Consider the following 15,632-nt stretch of genomic DNA (forward strand, 5'->3'; position numbering starts at 1 on the left):
CTTCACCACAAAGTCATCAATGTAGCATTCAACCCTCTTATGAAGCATGTCGTCACAGATGTTTTGCATCGCGCATTTGTAGGTGGCACCAACATTCTTTAGGCCGGAGCACATCACTTTGTAGTAATATATCCCTTTTGGAGTTCGGAAAGCAGTACGCTCTTCATCTTTTGGAGACATTCTGATTTGATTGTATTCGGAGGACCCATCCATGAATGACATAGCTTCATGCCATGTCGTAGAATCAACCATGAGTTCAATAATAGGTAGCGGGAAGTCATCTTTTGGACATGCCTTGTTTAGGTCTCGAAAGTCAACACAAATACGTATTTGACCATTCTTCTTCTTGACAGGTACAATATTCGATATCCATGATGGGTACTTCACCTCTCGAATAAATCTCGCATCGATGAGCTTGTTGACTTTGACTTCAATTTGTGATACAAGATCGGGTCGATACATGTGTTGTGACTGCTTCATAGGGCATGCTCCACTTTTTATCCCTAAATGATGAACAACTACCTTAGGACTAAGACCATGCATTTCTTTATACGACCAAGCGAAGACATCTTTGTACTCAGTCAACAACTTGGAGTATTCCTCCTCCTCCTGAGGCGTAAGAAGCGCACTAATGAAGGTGAGGCGTGGATTTTTCAGAGTACCTAAATTGAGTTCCTTAAGATCATCCACAGTTGATTGCCCGCCATGTTCTAGTTGAGGGGGAGCCTCATGTACTTCATCATCAACGTTAAGGCATGGGCTATCTTCTACAGTTATGTGATAGGATGGTTCCACAAAGTCTGACTTTTCTCTTTGACTTCCTTGGATGGTCGGCATGGCTTCTTTATCTTTCTTTGCGTCTTTACGAGGCTGGCAAGTATAAACAATGGTTCTCCTTTGCACCTTCATACGTGATGGGAAAGCACTACAGTTTTTTTTGTTAGCAACAACTTCAAAATGATCTCGCTCCTCATGGACTTGCTCCTTATGTTTTGACAGTATTTTTCTAGATGGTGACTTACTTGTGGTCCCTAGGCGACAAAAGACAGAGGTCTTTGAGGTAGTGGAAACTTCTTTTAGATATTTGGAAGATACACGTTCACCTTTGTGACTTAGCCTTTCAAACACCGAGACCGGAGGGGTTAAGCCTCCAATGCAATCAAACACTGAAGCCCGTTGTTTTATTTTCTTGCCCTTAACTTCCTTTATCTCCTTTACCGAGGTGTATTGTGATGAAGCTATCTCTTTGCTTCTCTTAGATGAAATTCGAAAAGGCTCTGCCAAACTGAACCCCAACCCAAACTTTGGAATGGCGACGTAGTGCCCTTGCTTTCTCAACTTCATTTGGGACTCATTGTGCCCATGTATCATTTCACCAGTGACTTCGTCTTTGAGTTCTCCTAGTCGTGATGGATTGGAGAAGTCATAACCAAACTTTTCAAGCAATATGAAGGCCTTAGGATCATAGTGCTCTTTTATTTTATCAGCTTGGAGATTGCTTTTAAAAGACTCACAAGTCACGGATTGGATTTGTGCAACTGGGACAGCCATATGCTCCTTCAAATGTTAGATATCTTTGTGACTCATTTGCTTCGTTGGAGTACATTCCTGTAGCAAAGGTTGCCCTTTTCTTTCGACGCTCATATGGAACATAGCGAAGAACCAGATGCTCCTCAGTCTTTGTATGTATATCACCTTCAGATGATGATAACTTAATGGAGACTTCTTTTGTTCTCTTCTTAGGCAGCTTGGTGGTAGTCCATTGAGCCTCATTTTCTTCTTTTGACTTGACATCAGCTTCATCGTCTGAGGATGGTTTCTCCACACTCGGTTCATAAGAATCTAGGTAGAATTTTGCATCTGCAAAGTATGACTCCGTCTTAGTGAAGGGCTTGATACAAAAGTGGACTTTAGCGGCAATTATTTTGCGGCAATAAGGTAGTTGCCGCTACTAGATTTTGTAAGCTGAAATATTAGCGGCACATGACCATTAGCCAATAAAAGATATTCTTTAGTGGCAATAAAAATAAAATTACCACAAAAAATCACTTATTGAAATCATTTTTTTATTATTTTAACTTTCCCGTACAAGTAAAATAAAATCTTTCCCTCCAATATTTTTGGACGTGAATTAACTATTCCCTCCAATAAGAAAATAATACGATTCTACCAAAATAAGAAAAAGAAAACATTACGAAAACCTATCACTGGAAATTGTGGAGATCGAGCATTAAGGTTGTAGGTTAGGGGAAATTGTGATGTCTTTTTTACAGCGCACTAGAGTGAGACTAGCCAGTTAGAAATTAGTCTTAGAATGCTATTGATCAACTATTGATGATGTGCTTTATCTTTTGTGTATTAATACCTTACATCTTTCTCGTATTTCCTATATCTCTTATATTGTTGTTACTTTATTTTTTATGGTATTTATGTTATATTATGGTTTTTATGGTATTTTATGTTGTTTTATTATGAATATATTGATAGTACTAATATAGTGCCTCTTGTTGAGCTAAGGTCTGCGTACATATTATCCTCCCCAGACCCCACTTCTGCAATTACACTTTGTTTGTTGTTGTTGTTGTTGCTGTTGTTGTTGTTGTACGGAAACCTATCACTGGACTCGGCTTGCCACAGTCTCCGGCCTGCCACAGCTCCGCCTATCTTCTTCCCAAATCCCTGGTAACTTTCTCTTCTTCTTCAGGTAAATTCCTTCCTTACCCAGCAGGTTGCTAGAAATCAATTTACAATAATTTTTTTAACCAAAAAATCAATCGCCAACTGCTCTTCAAGGATTTTTTCCCTCTCTCTTCCCAAATTTCATACATTAGTGGTTTAACTTTTATAATGAGAAACACTACATATGGTGGCTGCAGGCAAGTTACGGTGAAAGGTGTAATTGATCCAGAAAATTTCGGCGCTCTTCGAGTATTCCGTGACTGCCTGCCTATCTTTTGTCTTCGTTTTTTGCACAATAATTGCAACTATTCAATGTTGCTCAAGTTACTTCCCTCATACGAATTTACCAATTTATGCTTTATTATTAGTGTATTATAATTTACTTTTTTCCCGTCTTCAACTTCTCTTTTCGTGTAGGTTTCAAGATTGCTGCAAAAATTATTCTTCTCCTTCACATTTTTGTCTTTATCGCAAATATTCTGCTCACCCAGGTACAATTTATGATTCTTGATATCCAACTATGGCATTTTGGAATTTGTAAAAGAATAGTTTTTTTTTGTGTTTGCTAAATCGTTTGTGATATCTTGCTGTTATTAGATTGATAGTCGATTGATTGAATTGATTCCCCCGCTATTCCTCTATTATTTTATGAATTAGGGAATTTTCCGCGGGAAATAAATCACAGCAATGTATACATAGAATTAAATTTTTTGAAAATTTAGTTGAGATAGAATAGATAATTTTTAAAGTATATATGCATAAGCAAGTTTGAGTACTATCTCTGTTGGGTACAGAATGGTACTCTAAAAAAAGAAAACACAAAGCAAACAATATTATCTAAGCTTATTTTCCATTAAACCATCCACTTAAGACTCCAAAAAACTCTCAATAAAGGCAAACATGTGAGTTGCAATTTAAGTATAAATAGATATAGTTGTTCAAAAAATCTGTCAATAGAGGCAAACAGCTAAGTTACTTGTTTCATTAAATGGAAAAGTTCACCATTGATTGAAATTGTTTCACATTCCAAATTGGGGTTCTTAGAATGGTATTATGATTGAAGCTGTTTCAAACATGCAATATGTATGATGAGTTCATAATTTGTACTTTTTATATCAATGTTGCATACAAGAAATCTGATTTCCTCACTTCTGGTGGTAAATTGCATATCCCCTATCACTGTTGTCAGAGTATCTGAAACTTCTATTGCGGCTGCAGTTCCAACTGCCTTTATGCAGTAGGTTTGTGTATCACATTGTATAGTTGCAGATCTGATGTATCTAAGTGAGATGTCATTGCTACTGATAAACTTGCTACTTGCGCATATTTATGTTTACTTTGATGTATCACATCTTTCGGAATAGAAGGATTTTGTTGAACAAGGCTGTAAGTTGTAATGCTAAAACTTATGAATATAGCATCTGAATACTTAGTTGGTCTCTTTTGATCCTTGCACTATTAGAATGGCTATTGGTGTGAAGGGATTATAGTTAAGAGGCCACGTGTGGGATTCCACTAGGTGGTTGTTGTTGTTGTTGTTGTATCATTGTTAATATATCAATAATAGTTTTTCCCGTGTATTTTTTCTCACATAACTGATTGCAAATTAAAATCCCGATAAGGTAAGCACTACATGGTTAGAATAAAATGCTACTCATATTTCTTAATCTTTGTTTAACTGGCTCATATTATGATATTTTAGAATGAAATATACGTTCGCATTCCATTCCAAAGCAAAGTTGTAAAGTAAATCTTTACATTCCAAAGCCCCTAATCATAGATTACTAACACTAATCCCAACAGATATCTAAAAATATACTTATTTCATATTTAAAAAAAAAAGCTACCCTCTGTTGGAGAATCACACGTGATAGGTGGCTTGAGGGTAAAAAAGGATTGTGGAGTCTGAGATGGAGTCCTCAGAAATATGTAAAAGCTAGAGAACAGATGAGCGATCAATGTAGTTTTTCTTTTTAAGGGAAATAATATTAAGCAATTGAAAAGAAAAAAGAGTTCTTGATTTTTGAGACTTTATTATCCTAACTAATGAAGCTTCTTTAGAGCCATGATTGTATTTGTTTTCTTTTTCACATGTTTTCTTGGAATTCAGCAGAATATCTTTGCTGATATAGTTGGTGTTTAGTGTCATTTTGGGTTCTTATTTAGTTAATTGTAAAAACAAATATCATGAAGCATTTATGTGGAATTGAAACCTTGACTTTTCATACGACAAGGAATGGAAATGACACTGGATTGGAACAACTCCATTTGTCAAGGGGTGTCGTCCAAATATAATTATTCCCTATTTCATTTTGTAATTATTATTTGCATATATATTTATTAAAGTTCAGCAAGCAGTGTCACATGTAGCAACGCGCATCCATCCAGATTGTCATTATGTACTGTACTTTTCTTGCAATATGTTTTAGGAGGGTAGTTTTGGTGTTTCCTTGGTCATGTATATATAATTAATAGAATGTGATCATATCATCTTGCTAACTGGGTACATATGTTCATCCTATTTGTTCCTTCTCCTATTTCCTTTTCTTTAAAAAAAAATTATATTCAGGTGTTGTTAGACCTACCAAGTATATTGCAGTATTGCTATACATAATCTCATCAAGAAGTGTTGTAACTACTGATGAGTAGAAGGATGGAGCAGTGTTTGGATCCATTGTTGCAGGCTCTAGGGTTGAAGTGCGCCGAAGTTGTGCCCAAGAAGTTGCTAGGAGGAATGTAGAAGGTTTGTTCTCTCTTAGAGGACATTTACTTCTATTCCCACTGTATTCGTAATTGTAACTGAAATCCAATCCTATTAGTAATTCCAAAGTGTAGGTCAAAAAACACCTAGAGTATGTGGCAATTATAAGTGAAACCCTCTTAATAACGAATAAAATCAATTAGAATTTTTACTATCCAAAGTATTAAGCTTTTTCTAAGACATGCCTAAACTGATCTTCAATAATGTCGGAGAAAGTTCTTTTGTTTCATGTGTATCTTTATATTTGAAAATATCTTGCACCCACTAATGAATTTCCTTTCACGGTAAAGACTTTTTGGCAGAATTGAACACGTACAACTATTATCAGAGAGGGGATCTTGGTCCTTTCTGATCTGCCATCTTTTTCAAGTGATTCTGTTGCACTGAATTTTACTTTAGTTAAATATTCAAAGGACTCATGTCTATATATTTATTTGTTTGGTCACTTGTAAATGTCATATTAATCTTTAGAATTTTTTTTGGTCAATGCAGGATTTTGGATCGGTGGATTTGGACTGGGGGAAAGCATGGAGAGCGCAACCCCCTCCTTAGTGTTGTTATGGTATGGTTCTCTTATGGTATTTCAGGCTTCTGTTCTTTTTCTTTTGGACCTGGTTGTTGCTATTGTCTGTTTATTGCTTCATTTTCACTTCTTTTGAGCCGAAGGTCTTTCGTAAACAACCTCTCTACCTTCATTAGGTAGGGGTAAGGTCTACGTACACTTCACCCTCCCTAGACCCCACTTGTGGGATTTTACTGGGGTTGTTGTTGTTGTTGTTGTTCTTTTTCTTTTGGCAGGAAATACTTTTGCTTCTAAAGAAGTTCTGCTCTTGAAACGAATGTGGAAGGCAAGGATAGGCTGTTTTTGAACTTACCTAATGGGCATAAAGATAGGATTCTGATCGTAAGATGTCTTGATAAGCAATTTACTTTAGATCTATTCCCCGTGTACTAATTTTTTGGTGAGTCAAATGAAGAAATCTGTTGTTTCCAGCTTCGGAACTTAGTGGATAATGGGCTCTCTCCTCTAAAATTCTCCACTTAAATACTAAACTTAGTTCCCTGGCATAATCCAAACTCTTCACATGCGCCTACCACATATTTCGTGCTCTTCTACTTGGACCAAACCTTTGGGTGCTATTCCCCTTATACTTTAAGGAGCTCTGTTGACTACTTAGCACCTTATGTAATGTAAAGTGTAAACTGATCTGAGTTTGACTCAAATGCCGCATGAGTCAAACTTTTATCAGGTTTTTAGTTTGTTTGAAGGTTCATATCGATAGCCTGCACCCACGTCATCCCTCTCGAATCGGGTGCATATAGCCAAAGTGAAGATTCCATAACATGGGTTCTTAATATTAGTTGTGGATCATCTATGGTCCTGCATTTCTTGGAGTAGTTTGGTGCTGATGCTTATGTCATGAGAGTGCATTAAGCGGTTCAAGTGCCACATTTGATATACATGTAATCTAGTTATAGGTGGTTCTGTATTGTGTAAAGATTTTCTTTATGATCTCCTTCAGGTCCATAAATTGCCACTCATCTTCATTCAGTCTCTTCACTTGAAGGTCGATGTTCATGCTAACTTTTTATTTTAACTAATGTTAGTTTCGGAGAAATGGGTTTCTGTTAGTTATGCTTATAATGGTCCTATATTGGATTTGGTACACTGTAAATGGTTTCACTTGTTTGCATACAGTGGAAGACTCAAGTTTTTGGTGGCCTATGGTGTTACTGATGACAGGATAGTTTACCTGAAGAAAAACCACGTCTTATAAGTGGCCTCGGACTACCAGGTAGACATCTTGAATGTTTACAATTCCTTGTTCATCTCTTCCTGTGTTCTCTAGTCGGTCTTCTTCTTTCACTCATTCACTGTTGCACTCACAGAAAAATATTTGCTTACCGGTGCATGCCAACATAGTGATTGATAGTGTTTGAAAATAGAAGAGGAGCTTGTTTGTTATATAGCTAGTCTAAAGAAATAACTTCAAAATCTACCAGATTTAACCCGCTTGCCTTCTGCTGTGAAAACTTTTGGCTATTTAAATTAATAATTATATACTTTTTTGTGGCTGAATGGATTAAATTTTTTATCTTTATAGAAGAGGTCTTGCAAGGTGTTGTTGCGGGTATTGACCTATTTGATTCCACGTAAGTGCTAGCTCAGCATATTGATGACTTCTTTCCTCTCTATATCTGATTCTCTGACCTTTGCGATCGTGACATGAAATTATTTTCCAGCTACACCTACCATCTTACACTGGGAGGCTTTGCTCTCACCTTTCCGCTTGAAAGAATAGAAACACAAATTACAAAATACCAACCAAATAGTGATTTAGGAAGTGATGGCACAAAGATAAATTTGAAAGTAACCATGTATAGGTAAGTCTTATTCATACTTCAGACTTCTTACGATATTCAATGTAAGTGAAATTAGCAGCATACTGGCGTAGCTACAATTATGCTCGATTTAATACCAATAGAAATGATAGAATGTAGTCTGACCATTCACTTTCTGCAGATGGTGCCGTGAAACAACACTGTTTCCGTGGTAAGTGTGTGTGCAAAGTAGAAGAAGAAGATTTGCTTGCTTATGCGTACATCTACTGTGCTCATATATTTCATCTATTAACATAGTTATTTTATAATTTCACGTCATACACTATGATGATCGATAATTTAGGGGGCCAAAGATTTCAACATGACGAAGAGTTGCAAAAAATATTTGAAGACTATTATTCGTTGGGATTAGACATATATAATGACATTAGCTATTTATTTCCAACAATATAAGTTTGTCTTAAGTTAGTGATTAATATTTTGGATTAGTACTTTCTTTTGTTTGTTAAGATTTAATGAGATACATTATGTTTTTATGAATTAATATTAATATGTTATGTTATTTGGAACTATTTTGAACGAATGTAGTAGCGATTATTAATGGTGGCTAAACTATTGCCATTATAACTTGTGACTTTTAGCGCCAATTTAAGATGTTTCCATGGGGGATATTGTAGTCATTATAATTGCTGCTAAAGATGACTTTTAGTGGTAATTTGATTGAATTTACTAGCCATTAAAATGGATGCTAAAAAGGCATACTAATACTTTTTCAGAAGGGATATTATCCAATCTTATTGCCACAAAATAGTTACTGCTAAAGATATGGACTTTTAGGGACACTTTTTTTTTTTTTTTTAATTTAGCGACAATAAAAATGGACAATGAAAGAGCATTAGTAGCCGTTTTAGCTTAGATTTAGCAGTCATGACAATTGTTGCAAACAATTGCCGTTAAATCAAATGATATTTAGTGGCAATAAGTCACACCTTTTACCAGCTTTTGTGATAAACGCCGCTAAAGGCTTTACCGACCCCGGCTTCATCGGCTAAACATCAATAGCCGGTAAATGATGCAACAACTATTGTTATTGACGCTAATGCTCTTTTTTATTGCCGCTAAAGCCCCTTTTTGTTGTAGTGATCTGCATCAATTTTGACTATCTCTCCATCCTTTATGTACTTCAGACATTGATGCAAAGTAGATGATACCACCCCATTCTCAGGAATCCAAGGACGTCCAAGCAACAAGTTGTATGATGTCTTAGCATTAACATGAATCAGGGTGTTTGACTTCATCTCACCAATGGATAATCTCATGCGGATTATACCTATGGCTCGTTGTCCTCCTTGGTTGAAACCTTGGATTGTTAGGCTACTTTTGGATAACTCATCGATAGAGATCTCGAGCTGTTTTAGCACCATCTTTGGCATGATGTTGATAGCCGAACTGTCATCAACAAGTATGCGATTGAGATGTTATTCCCGAATGGCCCCTACAACGAATAAAGGTTTGTTATGTGTCTTAGACCCAAGTAACAAGTCATCATCTGTAGAGGAAATTGTTGCACAATATGTGACAACTTTTACATTATCATGATGTTCTTGTGTTTTAATTAGAGCAAGCTCATCGTTGCTTTTCTTTGTTTCATCAGTACTAGAAACTATATGAGTTGACCAACGTGACCACCATGAAGGAATTTTCCAAGAAAGAATTAATGCAATGTGATGGATTTTCGGAACATCAGCGATAAGGCACCGTTAATCTTCTTGTTAATAGAAGATTTAACAATTCTTGGTGGTTGTAGCTTATCCACATCGCTTATTTTTGCTCTTGGCTTGGGAAGTTGTAGCCTCAACGCTACTTGATATTTTCGTTTCTTGTGAGTGACTAAAGTCCAACCCTCATCGTCTTTGTCTTTGAATTGAGTGTCAAGCTCTAGTGAACCTTCAAGATTTTTCCTTGGAAGATCAACATCAACGGGCTCGAAACTTCCAAATTGTTAGAAGGCGGTACTTGACGCGTTCTGCAACCTTGAACACTTCTTTTCTTTGAGCGCGATACTTGCATGATTTGCTTCTGTTGTTTCATCCATGTCTATGATGATTTTTCCTTCACTTACAAGAGCCATGATTTTCTCCTTTAAGACGAAGCATTTCTCTGTAGGGTGGCTAATGACGCGATGAAACTTGTAGTATTTCGGATCGCCAACTTTGCCAATTTCCTCTAGCCTTTTTCAGGGAGATCGATGACTTTCTTGTCCAACAGTTCATCAAGGATTGTGGGTACGTCTGAATCTGGAAATGGATAAACCTTCGCCTCTAATTCCTTCAAGGTGGGACGATTCTCCTCTTTGGGATATTGACTCGGGGTCTTATCCTCCTTCACTTTTTGATTAGTAGTAACCTTCACAGAAGTTGCTTTCACCGCTATTGATTCTTTGATGCAACATTTTTCTTGAACTCCTTTTGATCAGCAAATGAAGGTGCCTTTCCATGACTTGCGATGCTTAACTCCATGTCGTGCGCTCGTGTTGCAAGTTCTTCAAAAGTTCGCGGTTTGATCCCTTGTAGGATGTACAAAAGGCCCCAATGCATTCCTTGAATGCACATCTCCACAACAAATATTTCTAAAAGACTATCTTTGCAGTCCAAACTTAATTTTCTCCAACGATTAATGTAATCCACCACGGGCTTGTCCTTCCTTTGCTTGGTGCCTGTCGACTATATCATGCTTACAGTTCTTTGGGTACTGTAAAAACGATTGAGAAATTCCTTCTCAAGTTGCTCCCAGCTATAAGTGGACTCGGGTTCCAAGTCAACGTACCAGTCAGATGCATTCCCTTCAGAGAACGAAAAAATTGTTTTACCAACTCACCATGCGTTCCAGCATTGCTACAAGTCTCGACAAAGTGGGCAATATGTTGTCTTGGGTTCCCTTTGCCATCAAATTGATGCAGCTTTGGTGGTTGATAATTGGTTGGCATGGTTAAATAATCAATCCTCTTAGTATAAGGCTTAGAGTAGTACAACGAACTTTGCGATGGTCCGCCATATTGAGCTCTGATGGTGTTTGTTATCATGTCTTGCAATTGTTGGACAGATAACGCCGCAACTGAAGTGGATTGCTTTTCCTTTTGAATGTTTAGCTTTGCAAATGATTCCTCAACAGCTAATTTTTGGGAGTTGAAGACAGGTGAATGAGGAGGGACATGACTCGACTCTCCAGGTGCATAGGCCTCCAATTTGTTCATGAGTTGAGCAATTTGAAGGTCTTTATCTTCAACAGATTTCTTCAAGACCTCTATAGTTTGTTCCATCATGGTGAACTTTTCATCCACGTTAGTTGCGTCAGTCATCAAGGCATTGACTTTCGTTGAAACTGAAGAATCCACCAAATCCTCAAATTCGCCAAGGTTTGAGCATGTTTGAGAAAGTTCGTCAAACGGTGAGAATGGGGTGTTGCCCCCAGAGATTGCGGTTCGCGAACATCATATGAGATCTGCTCTTCTTTGCCATCTCCAAAGAGGCGAAGTATTCGGATCCATCCAAGCCACTAGCCTTGAACTTGCTTCGAGTGATTGGGCCAACATGACTGAGCTTAGCGGATGCGGCAACAGTAGCATCTTTGTATGAAACATCACACTTGCGGAAGGCCGTTGTAGCAGTAGATATGAATTTGTAGTTTTCAACTTGCAATAAGGAGAGATGAATGGCAGAATTGGTCCCACTGGGCGTGCCAAAATTTGTTCGCAACAAATTTTTCATTGTATGGAAAATAAACTGCAACAAAAATAATATGAAGAAAAAGAAATTTTATTGATAAATATTTGTGAGTATAATTCTATGTATCCCTTGATTCTCCTTTCTAAAATTCTCCATGATTCGAGGGCTTGAGAAGCGTCTTTCTTGAATGTAGGACGATGCAGACCTCCTTGTGATGTATTTAATCGCCAAGAACGTTGAGTAGCACTTTGTTGTTTCGGGTTGATCTCCGGAAAAAACTCCGTTGATCACTCCTTTGTTGAAGAACTATGCACTTGATGATTGATCTCTCTGTTCGTGGATGCCTTCACCAATTGCGGAATGCTCTTCTCCAACTCTGAATCTCTTCTGAGAGTTATGTAACCTCTCTATTTATAGTTGTAGAGGATGGACAGTCCAGCTACATATGAACTCTCTTGCTTGATTCTGATTGGATCATGTCATTTAAGCTACTTGGCGGCATGTGGTTGGTTCTTGCTTTTTGACTTGGATTGCCACATCATTTAACACGTGGCGTCATCTTTTTGATTTGCAGTTTGACTAGATATGCCATGTCACTTGACACGTGACATGAGTCTGGGCTTTAAGATGAAATGGACCTTGAGCTTGAAAATAATAAAATGAACTAATTTAACTTGTAAAGCCCAAATTAATTATTTAACCCAATTGTATTTAATACAAATTTTATATGGATTAGACGCAATAAATTTTATATGTATGCATGACGTTCTTTCCGATGCTTGCACGAAGACACTCAGTTGTGCAGAAACAGCCAATTTAAGGAGCAAAATGCATCAGGAAACTGCTTGATGACAATTTTAGCACAATATTAACGAAGATTAAACTTTAGGGGTTAAATCATAAATCCAGAAATTGTAAACCGAGGCATTGAGGTCCCGAGTGAAATTTCCTCGAAAGAAGCTGATAAATCGTAAATTATCACTGAAAGTTTTACCTTCCTGCCAGAAAATGGCAAAGTCAAGCTTGAAAAATGCTTTAATAATAATCCTATCGGCCACAACTATTGCGTTTTCAACGGATTTGTGCAAAGCGATCGAATCACCAGAGTATACAGTGGTGCACTCTGAATCAAATTTTGAGATCAGACTTTACAGGGAGTCGGTATGGATGACGGCACCCGTCAACGAAATCTCCTTCGAAAAAGCCACCAGAGATGGTTTTCACAGGTACCCCCTTTTCTAATTTTTTGTAATTGCTTCTTAAATGGGTAATTTTCACTGGTTACGCCAATTGGAGTTACCTATATTGAGGGTTAACAATCTTTCCCCTTTTCTTCTTCTTGTATGATGCTTAATTTTGTACACCAATTTCCCTTGTGGACTTTACTCGGACATCATTTTACCCTCTTTCTTCTTCTTCAACCCTCTTCTTCCTTGTCAGCCGAGGGTCTATTGGAAACGACCTCTCTATCCCTCTAGGTAGGTGTAAGGTCTGCCTACACACCACTCCCCACACCCTACCTGTGGTATTATAATTGGTATTATAATGGGTCTGTTGTTGTTGTAATAAATAGACTACTTAGAAGTTTTGAAGTCTCTATTGGAAAGGGGAAAAAAAAGATATTTGTGGGCTTTGCATGTGTCAAAATGGAAGTATCTAATCAAGAATACATTTTTCTATGACTAGCAAGCTGTGACAAGTTTTAGTATGAGAGGTATATGAGCGTCTTATTGGCAGATAAATACTATAGACTACTGAGGTCTTCTGATGTCAATTTGACCTTTAGATTATCTTCTAAACACACTATCAACTATATGCTTCGTTCTTTCTTCTGTTTCTCGAGCCATTAGTGCTGCTACAGATCTATATCTCTGAACCAGTTACCTAATGATATATGCTAAATAAAAATTGCCACCTAATCACCAGAGAATATTTGCTTCTAGTAAATGGTGGCAGAGGTAGGTTTGTGGCTCTTCTAATGGCATATGAAGATTTAGAGACATTCTTTTAGTTGGCATTACTCAGTTTTGGTTGCAAATACGAACAAATACAGTTGTAATGACCAATGCACAAGAAACTCGCGAAGTGGTTTGGATCAGCAATATAAATCCTCTATATTAATTATGTTCTATTTGAGGTGACGTGTCTAGGTGAATACGTCTCAACAACTGTAGTATTCAGAGGATCTAACATAATTTAACTATTTTTAAGCTGGCAAATGACCTCCACATCCCTCCTACTTTATCTAAGTTTGGGACTGGCTATGATATTAGCAGAGTTCAAGTTTGTGTAGATGAATTGAAAGCTTACATTTGAATTTCTTATGTGTTCCCTCATTGTCGTACAGATTGTTCCAGTTCATCCAAGGTGCAAATTTGAACTTTTCTCGTATTTATATGACAAAGCCAATTTTGACAAGTATTGTCCCGGGAGCTGGTCCTCTTCACTCATCAGCGTACTTTGTTAAACTGTATTTGCCTGTGAAGTTCCAAACTGATCCACCTCTTCCCCTTCCGGAACTGAACCTTCAACCTGATCCATGGACTAGTCATTGCATTGCTGTTAGGAAGTTTTCAGGATTTGCAAGAGATGGCAATATCGTTAAAGAAGCTCAGAAACTGGCATTGAGCTTGAGTAGATCTCCATGGGCAAACTCCACTACTTCTACAAGTGAATATGCCTACTCTATAGCGCAGTATAATTCTCCCTTCCGGATCATTGGGCGTGTCAATGAAGTTTGGGTTGATGTCACTGGATCTAGAGCAAGTGGTTGTGAATCCAATCTAGTTGCTGCATACTGATTTTGAGCGTGAGCTTGAAGCTTCTTCGATCGTTGTTGTAAGCATCCCTTATAGAGACCAGAGAGGCATGAAAGGTTGCTTTATGTACATATTGAATTAAAAAAATAACATGAATCCAAACGACAGTTGATGATGCTCATGTTCTGTATATTTGGCACTTCTATTATGGTTTAATGGAACTGTGATCAATTCTTCAAAAAACAGAGTGGATAACTGTAATTCCCTTGATAAAGAACTTTGGCATTACCATGCGTGTTATTCTTGTACTTTATCCCAAAATGTTTATCTGTGTTGACTTTCTCCGCTCAAGCTTGGCTTTAGTCAAAACCATTTCCGGGATTGAATTTCACAATTTTTTTTAAAGACAAACTAGAACCTTGATAGGCAGAGTTATCGGGTACCTAGTGTTAGTGGGAGGTAGCGAATATCCTGTGCAAACTGGCCCGGATACCATGTTATATTAGATTAAAAAAAGAAGGTAAATTACGTAGGAAGTATTATAATATAGAAGATTTTCTAACTGGGTATATATTTATTTAAGGACGTGTTTAACTTGTTCAATTAGTGATGCAATATTATCCCAGATTGAATTCCCAACTCATTACCAATAAACCTCATATTTATTCTAACTTGTCAAAATTAAAAAAGTCATTCTTATAGTGAAAAGATTCTCAAAATTCACCTAATCTAAATCGTGTTGGTACGTATATGCTCAATTCACTAGAGGATATGAAATGTCTTTGGGCTTTTCAGTTGTTGAATAGATAGGAGTGATGTTTGACTGCTTACATTTATGCTAGGTATCTGCTTCGGTTCTTCAAGAAGTCAATTTGCTGATCCTTTATTTGCTTTCTTGAGTGAACGACTTGAACCTTAACTATCTATTCAACATTGTTAGTGTGCTAGAGAATTTAGACCATCTTTCACAATGTTACAAAGTTAAGAGTACTAACTACAAACATGTCATCTTAGAAGGAGCTTGATGATAGGCAATAATTACGTATTTTAGTCTATTATTACACTCTAATTTATTGCACTTTAGTTGAGTTTGCGCTTTAATCGCTAGTGTTTTGCACTAATTGTGTGTTTTATGCCTTGTAGGTGTGATTCCGAGCTATATAGATGTTATGGAATAAATTTAAGTGGTTTTGAGCTTTGAAGTCTGAGTAAGAGCTCAAGGAATTAAGCCGGGATCGCGTTCGGGGATCAACGGATGATAAAACAACAAAACGAAAACTCGAAGAGGCATATTGCGCACTGTCTAGTAAAATAGACATAACTTTTTACTCAGAATACCATTTGGGCTCCATAATATATGGTTGG

The 15,632-nt window shown here is 37.2% G+C and overlaps 1 protein-coding gene and 1 long non-coding RNA gene across 5 annotated transcripts; both read left to right on the forward strand.

Annotated features, from left to right (window-relative positions):
* Window positions 1-2,483: 2,483 nt before the first annotated feature.
* LOC107808856 (uncharacterized) lies at window positions 2,484-8,363 on the forward strand. Of its 4 annotated transcripts, XR_012710958.1 has the most exons (7): window positions 2,494-3,170; window positions 5,249-5,422; window positions 5,933-7,236; window positions 7,546-7,594; window positions 7,685-7,825; window positions 7,965-7,994; window positions 8,127-8,363. It is a non-coding gene; the product is annotated as an uncharacterized LOC107808856 (long non-coding RNA). The 4 variants fall into 4 exon arrangements; XR_012710956.1 differs by having other exon boundaries at window positions 2,484-2,682; window positions 2,877-5,422; window positions 5,933-6,002; window positions 7,140-7,236; window positions 7,685-8,363; XR_012710957.1 differs by having other exon boundaries at window positions 2,493-3,170; window positions 7,685-7,994.
* Window positions 8,364-12,298: 3,935 nt separating this feature from the next.
* On the forward strand, window positions 12,299-14,609 carry LOC107808855 (uncharacterized). The gene is made up of 2 exons (XM_016633418.2): window positions 12,299-12,734; window positions 13,856-14,609. The coding sequence occupies exons 1-2, from the start codon at window positions 12,517-12,519 to the stop codon at window positions 14,307-14,309; spliced, it is 672 nt and encodes a 223-aa protein (XP_016488904.1). The 5' UTR covers window positions 12,299-12,516; the 3' UTR covers window positions 14,310-14,609.
* Window positions 14,610-15,632: the final 1,023 nt, after the last annotated feature.

This window comes from Nicotiana tabacum, chromosome 6 (assembly GCF_000715075.1).
Source record: "Nicotiana tabacum cultivar K326 chromosome 6, ASM71507v2, whole genome shotgun sequence".
NCBI lineage: Eukaryota > Viridiplantae > Streptophyta > Magnoliopsida > Solanales > Solanaceae > Nicotiana > Nicotiana tabacum.